At 34.9% G+C, this 15,880-nt stretch overlaps 1 protein-coding gene across 1 annotated transcript in view; it reads left to right on the top strand.

The window, feature by feature from the left end:
- The first annotated feature begins 293 nt into the window (after positions 1-293).
- LOC123815697 (transmembrane protease serine 11F) overlaps positions 294-15,880 on the top strand; it is a 71,024-nt gene continuing 55,437 nt past the window's right edge. The window contains exons 1-2 of the mRNA XM_045834176.1: positions 294-345; positions 15,540-15,620. Of these exons, the coding sequence (XP_045690132.1) occupies positions 15,610-15,620 (11 nt within the window). The 5' untranslated portion in view covers positions 294-345; positions 15,540-15,609. The remainder of the gene's footprint in view (positions 346-15,539; positions 15,621-15,880) is intronic.

Below are 15,880 nucleotides of genomic sequence, written 5' to 3'. Positions count from 1 at the left end.
CTCTGGAAAACAGCCAGGGTTAATGATAATGGAGATTATAGGCGTGTTAGAAAATGCCTCATTAACAAGCTGTTGTTTTTAGAATGGCCCTGTGATTGGCTAAAGAAAGATGGCATGTAACTACCTTCATGCTGGCAAGAACGCTTGTGAAACCATGGTCCGTGCCTGACGCATGGGAAGGGTTAAGTCCTGGGAGAAGGAGGTTAACTCAGCATTGTCTTTCATATGTGTTGGATCTCAGAAGACAGAGTCTGAAATTTCCTTCTAGGATTATTTTCAACAGCTGCCAGCCAAAGAAGTAGATGCTATGGAATGACAGAACCACTTGCAGACTACTAATTACAGGTATGGAAAAACAATGGTTAAAGGGATTCATGCATATTTTAAAGTCTTTTTGTTTTCTCCCTTATGCCCTATGATAGTTTCCTACAGTGTGATTTTATTTGGTTTACTTCTTTTTTCAATTTTAATTGTATTTTATTTTTTATGCTACTATAGTTGTCCTCACTTTTTCTCCCTTTGTCCACATCCACCCAGGCCCCTCCATTGTCAGGCAATCCCCAATATTAAGAAAGAAGTAAAGCATTACTAATGTTTAATACTTTGATTAACCCTGGAATCTTCCCTCAGCCTTGGACGTCAGGTCATATGTCCCATATGGCATCCCAGGCATGCTGAGGGAAGGTGAGGGGCTCACTGACAGAGGCACTGACATTTGTTGGTTGGCTGTCACTGTATTTTGTTGTATTGCCTTTATGTTTATTTGTTTAGGTGAATTATTTATGAATAAAATAATCTGGTTTTAGTTATACTCTCCTCATAAAAATAGAGATGGTTGAGTATAAATAATAAATAAACAGAATTTTGACCTACTGGGAAGTATTTACCTCTTTCAGAGGAGCGTGAGAGAAAGTGTAAACTTTTGTTTCTCCTACCTTTAGATAATACAATGCATCTAGCCTCCTCCTAAATTATAAACTTCAGTCACTCTGCTAGTCTCTTCTTTCTCCCCCTACCACTCAAACTCAACTACTGCCATCATTTTTGTGTATACCATCCCTAAATGAGAGAGCATTACCTATGAGTATGATCTACTTATGATCTACACTTTTTCCTGTACATTTTCAAAAATCATTAGGTGATTCTCATTTGGGATCAAGTAGACTTAGATATTCTCTTCTTTACCAAATGATGCTGTACCTACGAAGACTAATCTACTTTATATTCTTATGTATTAGCTGTATCTCATTGGCTTTGACTGAAAGAAAAAAAATGTGTTAAAACTGATGAACACATTACAAAAGCTCCCCAGGCAGGATCTAATCCAAAAAGGCTAATTTGTGACACAAACACTATAAATGAGCATTTATTTCATTTTTTTCATAATTTTAAATTGAAGGAAGTCCTTTCAGACCTCAAGTAGTTAGTTCCTATACTAAGTTCTCTGGATTTTTTTTTCATAATGAATTTATCTTTCATGTATTAATCCATTCTCGTGACTTTACAGAATCCTCTTCTAGTTAGAGAACTACTAAATCTGTGTCCTTACTTTACTTCCTCACTGAAGTTATAGACCTATAGATGCCTACTAAGTTTTTGTTTCATTATCCTACCATGACTACATTCAATCATGTATTAAAAAATATTTTCTTGACTACCTACTATTTGCCAGGCAGCATGTCTATCACTTCATTAAGTCTAAAATAGTAAATATGACACCATCCTGCTCTCAGAGAGTTTTGCAGTCTAACTGGGTGTCTGGGAACCAAAAATTCTTTTGCCTCTAGGTTTCACTATCTTTATCAGTTGTGCTACCCAATATCCCAAACACCTACACTCAAGAGTTTGAAAGGTATCCTGGATTTAGCCCTCAATTTTATTCTCTGATAATTATTCCTTCAAGTTGTCTCTTTGGTCCATATATTCCTTTCTCTTCCTAGTCTAGCTTATTACGGCTTTTCATTTGAACACCATGACTCTTGTTCTTTTCTTCTTCAAGTTCACTTTCATGCTCATTAAAAACTAACAGTCCAAAAACACGGCTTTCATCATGTGACTAGTTAAAACATCTTTTAATGTGTCCTTATTTTCTACTTCATTAACAATTTGTTCAATGGAATTTGAAACCCTTTAAGAATAAAATTTATTCCAATTTCATTTCCCATGATATATCACATCATGAACCTTAATCGTTTTCTCATCCCTAAAACATGTAATATTCATTCTGGCTTTGTAATTTCTCTTCTATAATCACAGCCTTCTTCCCCCTGGGTTGTTCTCCCTATTATTTTCTCTCACTTAAATATGATATTTGGTAAAAGCCCAACCCAATTACCACTTCCATCATGAAATTCCTGACAGTTTATATGATAGCAGTTTAAAGTGCAGTTCCTAGGGACCGACTACTTCATTTAAATTTTTGTTCTGCCACTAACTTTGCGACTTTAATGAAGTCACTCAATTTCTCTGTGCCTCAGTTTCTTCACCTGTTAAGAAAAAGGTGAAAATGGTATTTATCATTTAGAATAGTTGTGAGTAGCAAATGGAAAATGAATGTAGATGACCAGAAAAAGTATCTAACAAGAGTAAACACTCAGTAAACATTATATCATCCTCATCATTCTCGCCCCCATCAATTGTTCAGCAGCGGTGGTAAATTATTCCAGAACTCTACCTTCTCCTCTGTTAGACCTCTCTGACACTTGGAACCTATGACACATAATCTGTCCCTTATGATATGCATTGTTTTGTTCATTGCTATTGTCTTATGTATTCTAGCTTCACCTCTTCTACTATATTTAAACTATAAAGACCAAAAAGTGTAACTTTTTGATTCTGAAATGTCTTTTAGTGTTTGGTATAGGTGTGTAATTAAAATTCACTGACTGATTTGTTTCATTCCTTTTAAAACTATAACTCACTTTTACACTATACATAACTTTTGGAAGCTTGAACTATAATTTTCACTCTATTTATTTTCACCTTTGAAGTAAAAGAAACATTTTTAAGCATAAAAATTGTATTATTAGCTTTCCAGAACTCTTTAAGAACACTTTGTTTTCCTTAGCTGCTAAGAAAAAGGAATTTTCTAATAAATTACACTCAGAAAAAATCAGGATAGGCATTTCCTCAAATACTTTTCTTCCTTTAATTGTGACTGGTTTAAGTTTTGCAGTGGCTTACATTATATTCATAAGTGGTGTATTATCTTTACTGATAATGACAAAAGAGTCTGATCCATAATAACTTGGAACTTGCACTGCTGCTCTAAAGCAATGGCACATGGAGGCTGGAGTCAGGGGTTATACAAGCAGTCTATTCTGCATGCAAGAAATAAGGGGGGTACATTGGCTATAAACAATTTAAAAATGAAAGGAATCTGACTAAAGTTGGTGTGGTTATTGCTGTCACCATGCACCAGCAAACCAAACATCATTGATAAAATATTTCTCTGTGTTGCGGATGGACTACTCCTGCTAATGCCCTACTCCCACCCTTCCTCTCACATCATGTTCTAAAGTTATCCTTGTGGAAATTACATTTTTCCTGGTCAATATTGGGGATTACACACAGAGATAGACATACATATGTAATAAAACAGTCACCTTTAATACCAACAGGTAATGGCACGGATTTTGAAAAATATTGCTCTAAATTGGTCTTTAGCCATCCAAATTAGAACTACCACGATACTAGAATAAATTCAGTAGTTCTCCTGGGATCCTGTGAATTAGCTGCAATTTAAAAATTGGAACTAAACTGGACTTCCGACATTGAGTGGGAGGGAAACAGAAATTAAGGAGCTGATTTTGGTCACTAGACTAGTGGGTATAGCCAAGAGAGATAATAGTTCCCTCAAAGCCAATATCCAGGTTGAGGGCTGGGTGTCACCTAAAGACTCCCCACCTTTACTCTCTGAAGTTCCTCATCCCGAGTCTGGCCCTGAACCTGAGCCACACCTCTCTTCTCCCCAACCATATGTCCCACCTAAATATGTACTTATTATTATTCTCATTAAACACTGGCCAATTTCTTATTCCATTCCAAATTCATATGGCACTGAAGTTTACCAGTCTCCATCCTGTTTTCTACCACATGTTTTGTTTGATTTATCTCCAGTGAGTGAACTATTTTACTCCTAATTAGCTTAATGGCACATCTCAAACACTGCAAGTAATTCTCTCTTATCTACCTTTTGGTATAGGAAAGAGACTAGCTGTAAATAGAGATTTAATTATTATCATACAATTTTCAGAAATTTATTATAAACAACTGGAATTTTATCAATATCACTTAAGTAAAGATTTAAAAGAGGATGATTTATTGTTTTTTCTACCTGAATTATCATTTGATTATTTTATGTCAACAGAAAAATGATTTTAAACTTGTTTCAGTAGGGATTGTAGAGTTTGATTACAGATTAATATATATTCTTTTTAAGCTAGCTGGTTCTGACATAGGTTATTTACTCTGAGCCATGGTTTTTCTCATTGTTGAAATGAGGAATTTAAATATTACTTAACAGTTTTCTGTATGCTTATGATAATATGATGTGGCAAGAAATTATAAGATGACATTTAACTATTGAAAGGCTGGTAGGTAGCCCTGGCTGGTGTAGCTGAGTGGATTGAGTGTGGGCTGCAAACCAAAGGGTCACTGGTTTGATTCCTAGTCAGGGCACATGCCTGGGTTGCAGGCCAGGTCCCCAGTATGGGTATGTGAGAGGCAACCACACATTCATATTTCTCTGCCTCTCTTTCTCCTTTCCTTCCTCTCTCTCTGAAAATGAATAAATAAAATTAAAAAAAAAGAAAGGCTGGTAGGTAAAAATATTATTTTTACAAAGAAAATCCAAGCTAATTAAGGAGAAAACTGTCAAACTATTAAAAGATTTCAAATTGATTTGATTTAACAAGTAAATGTACCAAACTTAATAACTTTATTAGTATTATCTAACTGAAAATAATAAAATTATTTCTTTCAAAAAACCCAAAAAGTGTACAACATAACTAGTGATGGCCCTAAGACCAATGTAAAGAGAGCTATATACATTTTAAAAAGAAGAAAAAATACTGTGGAGATATGCAAAATAAAAAGAGACATATTATCTAAGCTTAAGATAATTTTTATATACAAAAATTGGCAACATATAATTATTAAATAAATTTGATATTATTTTAAAATGAGAAAATTTATTTTAGGTTCGAGGATGGGAAAGGGGACGAGTAGAGGAGACAAAGAAGAAAACAATAAAAAAATAAAAGGAAGAAAGTGAGAGAAGGAACATAGGAAATCCTGAAGATTATGAAGTTTTAATGTTGTTTTTGGTGTAAACTTCAGCATGTCCTCAGATCATGGCTCTTCCAATGCCATTTATCTATAATCTCTTGGAAGCTTCAGTTTAGCAACATTACCCAAATCATCACAATTTTTTTTTGTAAAACATATCAGCAACTAGGAAAATACTGCCTGTAAAATTAAGCTAAAGTTCCAAATTTAATTTACAGTATTTAGTCTTTCCATATCTAATTTAATACCTCAAAACACTGACAATAAAATTGGGCCCTTCTAGTCAATTGAAGGAGTGGGTGCACGTTTCAAAGCATGTGGACTAGGTCTATGGAATTGCTGTAACACTGTAACTCAATATTTTTCACTCAAAAACAAAGATTTTACATTGTCAGAAAGTGGAGATCAGTAGAGAATAAACAGTATACTGCAAAGAGTTTTTGATTAAGAACCCAGATTTTACTTCTTGAATGAGTCACATACTAATCTTGTATATGTTCCTCTTTGTTTTTATTAAAGTGATGGGCTCATTTAATTAATTTTTAATAAGCTGTCTGCCAGAGAACCAAGTCTAAATAACCACAATTAGTTTGTCAGTCAGTTGCTCTTTCAAGTAAAAATACTTATATGTATTAAAGAGTAGCTATGGCAGCTTTTCATTCAATGTCTGAGAACTTTCCTTAAAACAATTGTTGCAGCTCAGTATGCAGCAGTGTTTATGCAAGCTTTCAGTTTTGTTGCCTAGCATATTAAGAAGATCTGTACCTAACAATCAAGATTTAATAAAATTAATAATTTTTACTGTTTCATCAAGAATATTAAGTGAAACTGGAGTTTTTTTTCTGGAGTATTTGAAAGCTAAAAGGATTACTATAATGACTCCTGGTGCAGTTTTGCACCATGGTCTTGGTTTACATTAAGGTATCAGTAGCTCGGACCACATGGCATTTGCTCCATCAAGTGCAATGTCAAGAGTGAAACAGCAAATGAGACCTTTGTTGTGATGTTGGCAGGCCACAACATCTCAGGACTTCATACAAGACCATGATTCACACTTTGAGAAGAATTGAGTTAAGCTTTCAAACTAAACAAATGCCTTTACAAACCTTCCAAGACATTTTAATGGACTGGAAGTGCATTTCTAAGCAATAAATTAAAATGCCTAATCATTCACTTAAGGTTCAGTAGAGAGAAGAAAATTTGAACAGAACAGATTTAAAATGTACGCATAAGAAGTAAACTAAAAACTGGCAAAGGGATTAGCCTAAGAACATACATGCATGACCCATGGATATGAGTTAAAAGAATGTTGGGGAACAATGCATAATTTGAAGATATAAATACAATCTGACACTAGAAAACTAGATTTCTTTTTCTAGAACCTGCTAGGCATCCTTCAGCTTTCTTGTACTTAATATATAAAACAAAGCATTGGGTAAAAATTCCTTCCTACTTCTCTCCCATTCTTTCTTACTAATTATTAAAAGGGGGCTAGAAATGAGTTGATAAATTATGCAAGTGAATAAATTAGATATGTCTTGGAAATATTCTATAGAATCACATTCATACATCCCACAAAGCTTTTACAGAGAATACAGACTGTTTAATTTGGCATTATATGAAATGCAAGGTCAGTAACACTTAAACTAATTCAAATACAGAATGAAATAAAACTGTGTGTGAATATTTGCTGACAGAAAGTGTTCCTTGTTTGCCTTCTCTGAATCCTGGAATCTTCACTGTAGTGGCTCCTGTAGCAAATTGTACATCTGCTATCACAACAAACTTTACTGTGATTATCCACTTGATGTTGCCTTCTGTGATCAATTACAAGGTCATTGCAGATAGCAATTAATCTTGTTTGCTATAGTGTACTCAGCAATTAACACACTGTTTGGCACATAGTACATATCCAATAAGTATTATTTAATGACAATGCATGAATAAATAAAGAGAGTATAATTTCTAGAAGGATTCTTAGTTTGAAAATTTCTAAAAAAATGAGAAAGGGATTTGATTATTTTTGAAGAACCGCATACTTTGGAAAGAGAACCATATAGATATAACTACTCGATTATTTAAAAATAAAAAGTATAACCATATAAGATAAGTGACAAAATCTTTGTATACATTTGTATTTCCCCCTCATTAAGGATATTGTGAAAACTCTTAACTATATGGCCAAAAAAAAAATACATCTGTTGTAATCTAAATTGAATTGTTTCTTTTTTGCTTTTCCTTTCCTTCCTATTTTTCCTTCTTCTGCTTCTCTTTTTTTTCTGCTTCTCTTTCTCTGTCTTCTCCTCTTTACCTGGTCCCTCCTCTTCCTGCTTCTCCTTGATTTTTCTTCTAGAGTCTGGGTCATTAATTTTTAGTCACACAAGGCAGTGCAGTTGCATGTATGGAAAGAAAGAGAAAAGGAAAAAGAGAAAGGGAGGAAGAAAGAAAAGGAAAGAGTATAGGCATACAAACATTATCAAGACTGTCCTGAAAATTTGGAAACAACTGTTTTTCACATAAGCTGCCTTCCCTATGTACTGTCTCTTGAGGCTTCCAGATAAACTGTCAAGCAAATAAATATCAGAGCATCAGATTAGTGGTGGATTGGGTACTACACTTAGGACAATAGGATACAATCAATAAACAGGATCTCAATGATCATCTGTTTCAATAGTTTTTAATGTGTCTTGTATCATAGAGCCTATGGTGAATTTGAAGAAAATTTCCTTAAAAAATGCACACACATAATATACAAACAAATTTTACAGTAATATAAGTAAATCTAACTGAAACATATCCATAGATCTAGGACCTAGTCCAAACCCTGAAATTTATCTTATCTATCTATTCTTTTATCCATCCATGTAGAAAATTAGATGGAGAAATGTTATTCCCATTGTTCAGATACACAACTGTGAGGTGGCAGTCAGCTCTGGTCACTGCCACCCAGCTCACTGATCATGTTCCTACTGCTCCTCCAGGAAAAAAGAGGGAGAAAGAATATTTGTTTCTTTGTTTTTGCACATCTTGGGCATTCTCATAGATTTTCTTTGTAAACAGTTCCTTTTCTCTATTTTAAAAATTAATCTAGCTAAATGCCTATAAAAGATTCAGTTCACATGTCTGGTAAAGAAATACTAGGGTATGCCGGGTCAGTGCTATAGGATTCCTGTGGTCAATTCCTATCATTCTTCCTACACCTATGCTGACTTTCCTACATGAAATGGTTTTAGCTTTTCCATTTCCAACTAGTAACCTTATCATAGTCTTAACTAAAAATACACCCTGTATGACCAAGTCGGTAGAATTGTGCTACTAAAGTTAAACTAGTTTTACTACTAGTTTAGCTCCCAGAGTGAAACAGATTAATTGTACAAAAGCATTTTGGCAGTGCAGCATGAAACTTCTGTGATCCAGCAAGGTGCCAGCTGTCCCTCTGACAACTAATAGTGCAAAGTACAACATGACTTGGAAAATTATCATAGTCCAAAGACAGAGAGGAGAATGAGAAATGATGATTCACTGGGTTTAGGAAATGCAACAGTTCTTGGGGAAGTATATTCCTGGACAACTGGATGCATTTACTTGGGAGATGAATCAGAAACTCAGATGTGGAGTTCCCAGCTGTCAGTTTAATATAGGGAAATCAGTGTGGAAGAAATGCAGTCTCACCTAATCATGAGCCATCATCATTTTGCATGATGATGTTAAATATGCCATTCAGAAAGCTTTTTAATATGGTTTATTTTTCATGTTGTTGTTCATGAGTTTGGCCATTTCTTATTAACTGGGCATTCAATGATACAGGGCATTAATTATCTGATATTTTTGATGATGAAGCAGCGCATATGTTCTTTATAAAGTCCCAGGGAACCCTTCCTTGTGTCTCTCTTTGGTATGATATTGGCCACCTGTGATTTTGTTATTTGATTTTGATGCCATCACTATACTCAGAGAATTTTTAAAGACAGGTTCTTTTGGTGGAAGGATACTTGGCATTAAGAAGTTTGTGTTATAAGATGGAGGTATAGGTAGACACACTGTGCTTCCTTGCACAACCAAAATAAGGACAGCAACAATTTAGAAATAAAGTAACAACCAGAACTGACAGAAAATTGAACTGTATGGAAGTCCGACAACCAAGGAGTTAAAATAGACACATTCATCCAGACAGGTAGGAGGGGTGGAGTCCAGCAGCTGGGTGGGAAGGGGTCCCGACAAAAAAAGTGGTGGCTTGCAGACCCCGGGAGCACAAGACAGCAGCTAACGGAGTCCAGGTGCAGGCGGCGGCTGGCAGACCCTGGATGCGGGGTGGCAGCAGGCAGACCCAGTGAGGAGGCAATTGTGGAGCAGGGCGTGGTGCACAAGGTGGCTGGAGGACCAGGTGGTCCCACATTCACGCTCAGATAAACCAAGTGAAACTGGGAGTGAGACAGACCTTGCAACCCAGGGCCCCAGCTTGGGGACCTAAAGCCTCAAAACACTGATTGAAGACACCTGTGCAGGTTGAGGCAGTTGGAGATACTCCCAGCCTCACAGGAGAGTGTGTTGGAGAGACCCTCAGGGTCCTAGAACATACACAAGCCCATCCACACAGGACTCAGCACCAGAAGGGCCCAGTTTGCTTGGAGGAAGCAGGGGAAGGGACTGAAATCAGGCAGAGAGCAGAGCAAGTGCCATTGTTCCCTCTTTGACCCCTGCCCCACATACAGTGTCACAACCCAGTGACTGGGTTGCCTCGCCCTGGTGAACACCTAAGGATCCTCCCCTCACTGTGTAACAGGTGTGTCAAGACAAAAAAATATGGCCCAAACAGAAGAACAAATCAAACCACCAGAACAAACACAACTAAGTGACAAAGAGATCGTTGACCTATCAGATGTACAGTTCATAGCACTGGTGATCAGGATGTTCACACAATTGGTTGAATTTGGTTGTAAATTAGATGAAAAAAATGAAGACTGCACTAAGTGAAATGAAGGAAAATGCATAGGGAACCTATAGTGATGGAAAGAAAGCTGGGACTCAAATCAATGGAGTGTACCAGAAGAAAGAGAGAAACAAACAAAACAGAATGAAGAAACAAGAATTCAAAAAAATGAGGAGAGGCTTAGGAACCTTCAGTACATCTTGAAACATTCCAACATCTGAATTATAGGGGTATCAGAAGGGGAAGAGGAAGAACAACAAGTGGAAAAGTTATTTGAACAAATAATAAAGGAGAACTTCCCCAATCTGGCAAGGGAAATAGACTTCCAGGAAGTCCAGGAAGCTCAGAGAGTCCCAAAGAAGTTGGATCCAAGGAGGAACACACCATGGCACATCATAATTACATTCACCAAGATAAAAATGAAAGAGAGAATCCTAGAAGCAGGAAGAGATAAGGAGACAGTTACCTACAAAGGAGTTCCCATCAGACTGTCAGCTGATTTCTCAAAAGAGACCTTACAGGCAAGAAGGGGCTGGAAAGAAGTATTCCAAGTCATGAAGGGCAAGGATCTCCATTCAAGATTGCTCTATCCAGCAAAGCTTTCATGTAGAATGGAAGGGCAGATAAAATCCTTCTCAGGTGAGGTCAAGTTCAAGGAGTTCATTATCACCAAGCTCTTATTATATGAAATGTCATAGGAACTTTTCTAAGAAAAAGAAGATAAAACACATGTATAGAAAAATGACAACAAACTCACAATTGTTAACAACCACACCTAAAACAAAAGCAAAAACAAACTAAGCAAACAACTAGAACAGGAATAGAACCACAGAAATGGAGATCACATGAAGGGTTAGCAACAGGGGAGTGGGAGGAGGAAAGAGGGGAAAAGGTACAAAGAATAAGTAGCATAGATGGTAGATAGAAAATAGACAGGGGGAGGGCAAGAATAGTATGGGAAATGTAGAAGCTAAAGAACTTGACACATGGACATGAACTACAGGGGGGAATGTGGGTGGAAGAGGGTGTACAGGGTGGAGGGGAATGAAAGGAGGAAATAGGACAACTATAATAGCATAATAAATAAAATATATATTTAAAAATTTAAATTAACTAATTAATTTGAAAAAGAAGCTTGTGTTATTGTAATTTTTCCTTATAGCCTCTCCTACCATCTAATATTCACATGCCTATCAGGTTGGAGATCAGGCTCAAGTTTGTTTTGTTTTTTTTGAGATTATAGGTGTCAATCAGTTACTACCATACAACCCGAGAAACATATATCTGTAGACATTCTCAACCATGTAACACAGATATTATTAAGTCATTTATCTATAAGAACTGTTCTTTGTAGAGAAGCAAGGTTGAAATGGTCATTAATGAAGATAATTTATAAACTATAGGTATAATGAGAGTATAACAAAAGAATTTGCAAATTTTTTCAAGAATTAAACAATTTGTACTTAACATATTTTCAGTAACATCATCCAAAGAATAAAAATAGATGGTTGTTTGATTACTAGAAGCAGATTTTCAGTGCTATTGAAATAGTCCATTTCAGTATAACTACTTATGTATCTGCTGTATTCTCAACATTTAGCTAGATTATAGATGGATCACAAAGTATAAAAAAATGAACTCTACATATAAAAATGCAGAAATACATTTTATAATTACTTGTAAAATAACTTAGGTAACAAATTATCTTTAAATATAGAGAATGCTTAAATATAAAGAGTAAGAACTAAAATTCTGTAAAATTTTGTGGTTTTGAAAATTTCTGGGATGTAAAAGACTGATATTTTTTACATCTTTGATGTTTAGTTAATGCTACTATTACATGGTTCAAAACAGAAACCTCCAAAACCATGAGAGGACCATCCAAATAATGGCATGTTAGTTCATTCCTGAAGTCCCATTACACTGCTTAAAACAGAAAAATTGTAGTTACTATGATGGATATTTATCAGCATGGACATCATTTTAGTAGTTTATGTTTAAATGATAGTAGAATATGTCTACAACTTTGATGATAGTTATAATGAAGTAATTAAGCAATTTATGTTGAAATAAAATAATTTCTCTTGTATATGAAATATACATTTTGTTTAAAAATAAAGGTTTCTGAAAGAAACATTTAGAATCTAAAAAAAAGTTGTCTCAAACATTGGTTCAAACAACTCCAAGATCTGCTCTTTGAAATTAAAAATAAATGTACGTATATTATTTGTTGATCTCAGTTCCATATTTAATGAGCACATGAAATGATTCTTGAGAAGACTTAAAGTGTGTGTCCTCAGTTTTTGTTATTTCAGTTTTCTGGGCAAATAATTTTTATTAATTCTTATACTATATTAGAAAATGGTTATGTAAAATGGTCTTTTCCTTGGTCAGCAATGTATCCATTCTGATACATGGGACTCATTTTCTCCCTTAAGAGTCACCTCTTTTCTGCATTATCACCCTTTGGCAGTGCTCACATGAGTGAAGATGTGATCCTCATCAAATCCCCTTATGTCTTTCTTCAATGGAAAAATAGTATACTAATCGCCTTAATAAGTACAAAGCAAAATGTAAGGTCAGCTCTCAGAACTTAGCCTATTAGTAAATATGAGGTTAAATGTTTTCTTTGCTGATGACTTTAAGTTCATAAATTTTATTAATTACTATTCAGTCTGCAATTACAGGAAAATGTACACATTCCCTTTATAGACTCCAGTTATCTTTTTCTATATCAATAAATCTGGGATAACTTTTCCCTTGATGTCCTGATGTAATGTTACCTTACTGTTGACTTTTCCTCATTGACATTTGCATCATACACTCATTGTCTTTGACTCATAATAAATCAATCAACAATGCAGCATTAACAACTAGTATGGTGCCTGCCCACATGTGGCTGAGGGTGCTGAGAACCAGTGAAACAAAATTCTCATGTAGTAATTTCACAACTATAGTACAAATTACTAATGGCCACTAACTCTCAGAATTAGCAGCTAGTTTTTCAGCCTTATAAGAACATTAATTGAAAAATCTCCACACACTACATTAATTAGAACATAATACATCAATGTCTTTGTTTATTATAAGTAAAGCAAAAAACCAGAGACAATACGTTGCTGAAAATAGAACCACATAGAGAAAAGAATTTGGAGAATATCATGTCTGAAGTATATTGAAAACAATTAGCAATATAGTGCTAATTCTGGAGTGGGGGAGGGAATGAGAGTAGAGAGAGATTAAAATACCTGATTTTTTTAGGGCTTTATTATAGACTAGGAAATATTTTAAGTCCTTTAGACTTACTATCTCATTAAAACTAGGTACAAGTATTATCTTCACTTTACAGAGAGAAACTGAAATGTAGAAAGTTACCAATCTCAAATTCACAGAGTTAGTTAACAATAGAACTGGCAACTGAAACCAGGCATCCTGCTGGGAGCATAGAGAGCTCCACACCCCACTCCACCAGAGAGAATAAAAGTGAATTATTTCACATATTCACTGATAATAAAAGGAAGGGAGAAAGCCAAACATGAACAAGAAATAGAGCCTTTCCAACCAAACAGAAAATAATTTGAAAGAATGACATAGCAAAGAAAGCTTCCTGTGGGAGACAGTTCAGTCCTTATTTTTGAATTTTTAAAAATAAGATAGCTTGTACTGTAATCTTTTATTAGTTAAATAGTACTGTATCTCTAAATTTCCCCCCAGTTTTTCCTAGTTAATAAAATGCTGATTTTCTTCTATAAGAGAAGAAATATGTACATACTATATGCCTCATTCCAGAACCTCAAAGTTGGTTCTTGTACTTACTTTGGACATGCTTCTCTTATGGCATAATTTTCTTCGCAAGCCACAGAGTATATTTTCTATTGTATTATTATTTACTATTATAAAGAATTGAGAATATTTTTATGAATTTTAACAAATAATATGAGAATATTATTGTTGACAAATATTTTAATGTAACCATTAAAACTTTACAAACATTTGCACAATGCTAATTTAAAGTTAGCACAATACTACTGTGTAGAAAATCAAAATAATAATTGATCATAACCATAAACTAAAATAGACTTTTAGTGTTTTTTCTATTATATTTTTATAATTTTTTACTTTAGAAGAAAAATCAAAGCTCCAAAGAACAAAATTATTTTTGCTAAAGTGAATTATGATTTTCAATTTAGTTAAGTGATCTTCTAAGTTTTGTGAACTATTTATTCAGAATTTTTTTCTTCTGAAAATTATATTGTTCTGTTTGTCATATTGTTGATGATTATGCATATTGGCAGTCTGCCTCAGTTTATTCACTTGCAAAATGATTTAGGAAATATGTTACATATTAATGTCTTAGTGGAATATTATAATGACATTTTAATATTAGATTAATATTGTATTTGTAGTATTTTAAATAAAGGTATTCTGTATGAGCAACAAAGCGTGTACTTATAGCTTTTTTATTTATCATCTCCTGGTTCTGATACTTTAAAATAGCTCTTAAAATTATCCTTCCTACAACTTTACTGATCTTAATTGGAAATTCATGTGTTCAGACTAAGATTTCTGTGGATGAGTACAATTATCTGAAGTGATTATGTATAAATAATGGGGAATTTACATACACCAGAACTATGATACTTCCCATGGTGGGGAAAAAACCAGGTCTTTTTTTTTTAATTTCCTTCCTTCCTTCCTTCCTTCCTTCCTTCCTTCCTTCCTTCCTTCCTTCCTTCCTTCCTTCCTTCCTTCCTTCCTTCTTTCTTTCTTTCTTTCTTTTGCCTTTTTGGAGCTAAATAAAATCTTGAAATAAAATGTGTTCTCTTTAGAGCTAAAATGAATAGCATTAGAAAAAGCTAATACAGCCCTGCTGTTGTATTTTATGAGGAAAATAACTTCCAAGGAGCAAAGGAGCTGGCCTATGGTCACATGACCAAGGGGGTAAAAACAGGCACCCTAGCCCCGTAGCACAGGTTTTTCCGGCACCATTGTGAACCCTGGATTTCCTCAAAGTTAACAGACAATTTTAATGAAAAAGAAAAGCTATCAATGTAATTTAATGTTTTGTTGTTGTTTTGAACACAAACTGGGGCCACACCTCAGTGCTGATCATACCTCCCCGACCGGAAAAGTGCGGCCTTATGATTCATCACCTGCGGCACGTTTTGTGCCCTCCATGGCTTGGAGCTCTTCTGCGGAACCGGCTGTCACAACATTGATCATGCTCTTATCAGGCTATATCCTGGCTGCAGACCTCAATCACTAAAACCTGTCCGACTTGTTTCCTTTCTTGATGCCAATGACTGTCATTATTTTCCAGCTTCCGAGCCTTGACTTGGCTGATAAAGATCAGATGGTGACTGGATAGAAGTTGCCCCAGTCTTGGGTCCATGATGTATGCGTAAGTACTCAGAGGCTATTCTCATCGGGGTTATCAACTGGGACAGAGGTTTACAACTCCTGGGACAGGCAGGACTGATGTTGGCTGGTGGAGGGTGCTTTGAAAATAAGTTTTCCATTTGTTACTGTATTTTGTGTTGAAGTTTTATTTTGTTGTTTTTAAATGTTAAACAAAAAGAATCAATACAGTACTTGTTTTCTAAGTAATAGAAATAGAAATTATATGCAGTAATAAATTTATTATATTTAAACATTTAGAAA

The sequence above is a fragment of the Phyllostomus hastatus genome, unplaced genomic scaffold (assembly GCF_019186645.2).
Source record: "Phyllostomus hastatus isolate PE091 unplaced genomic scaffold, TTU_PhHast_1.1 phas_contig_196, whole genome shotgun sequence".
Taxonomy (NCBI): Eukaryota; Metazoa; Chordata; class Mammalia; order Chiroptera; family Phyllostomidae; genus Phyllostomus; species Phyllostomus hastatus.
Note: the sequence above shows the minus strand (reverse complement) of the source record. Positions and strands in the feature narration are given on the sequence as shown.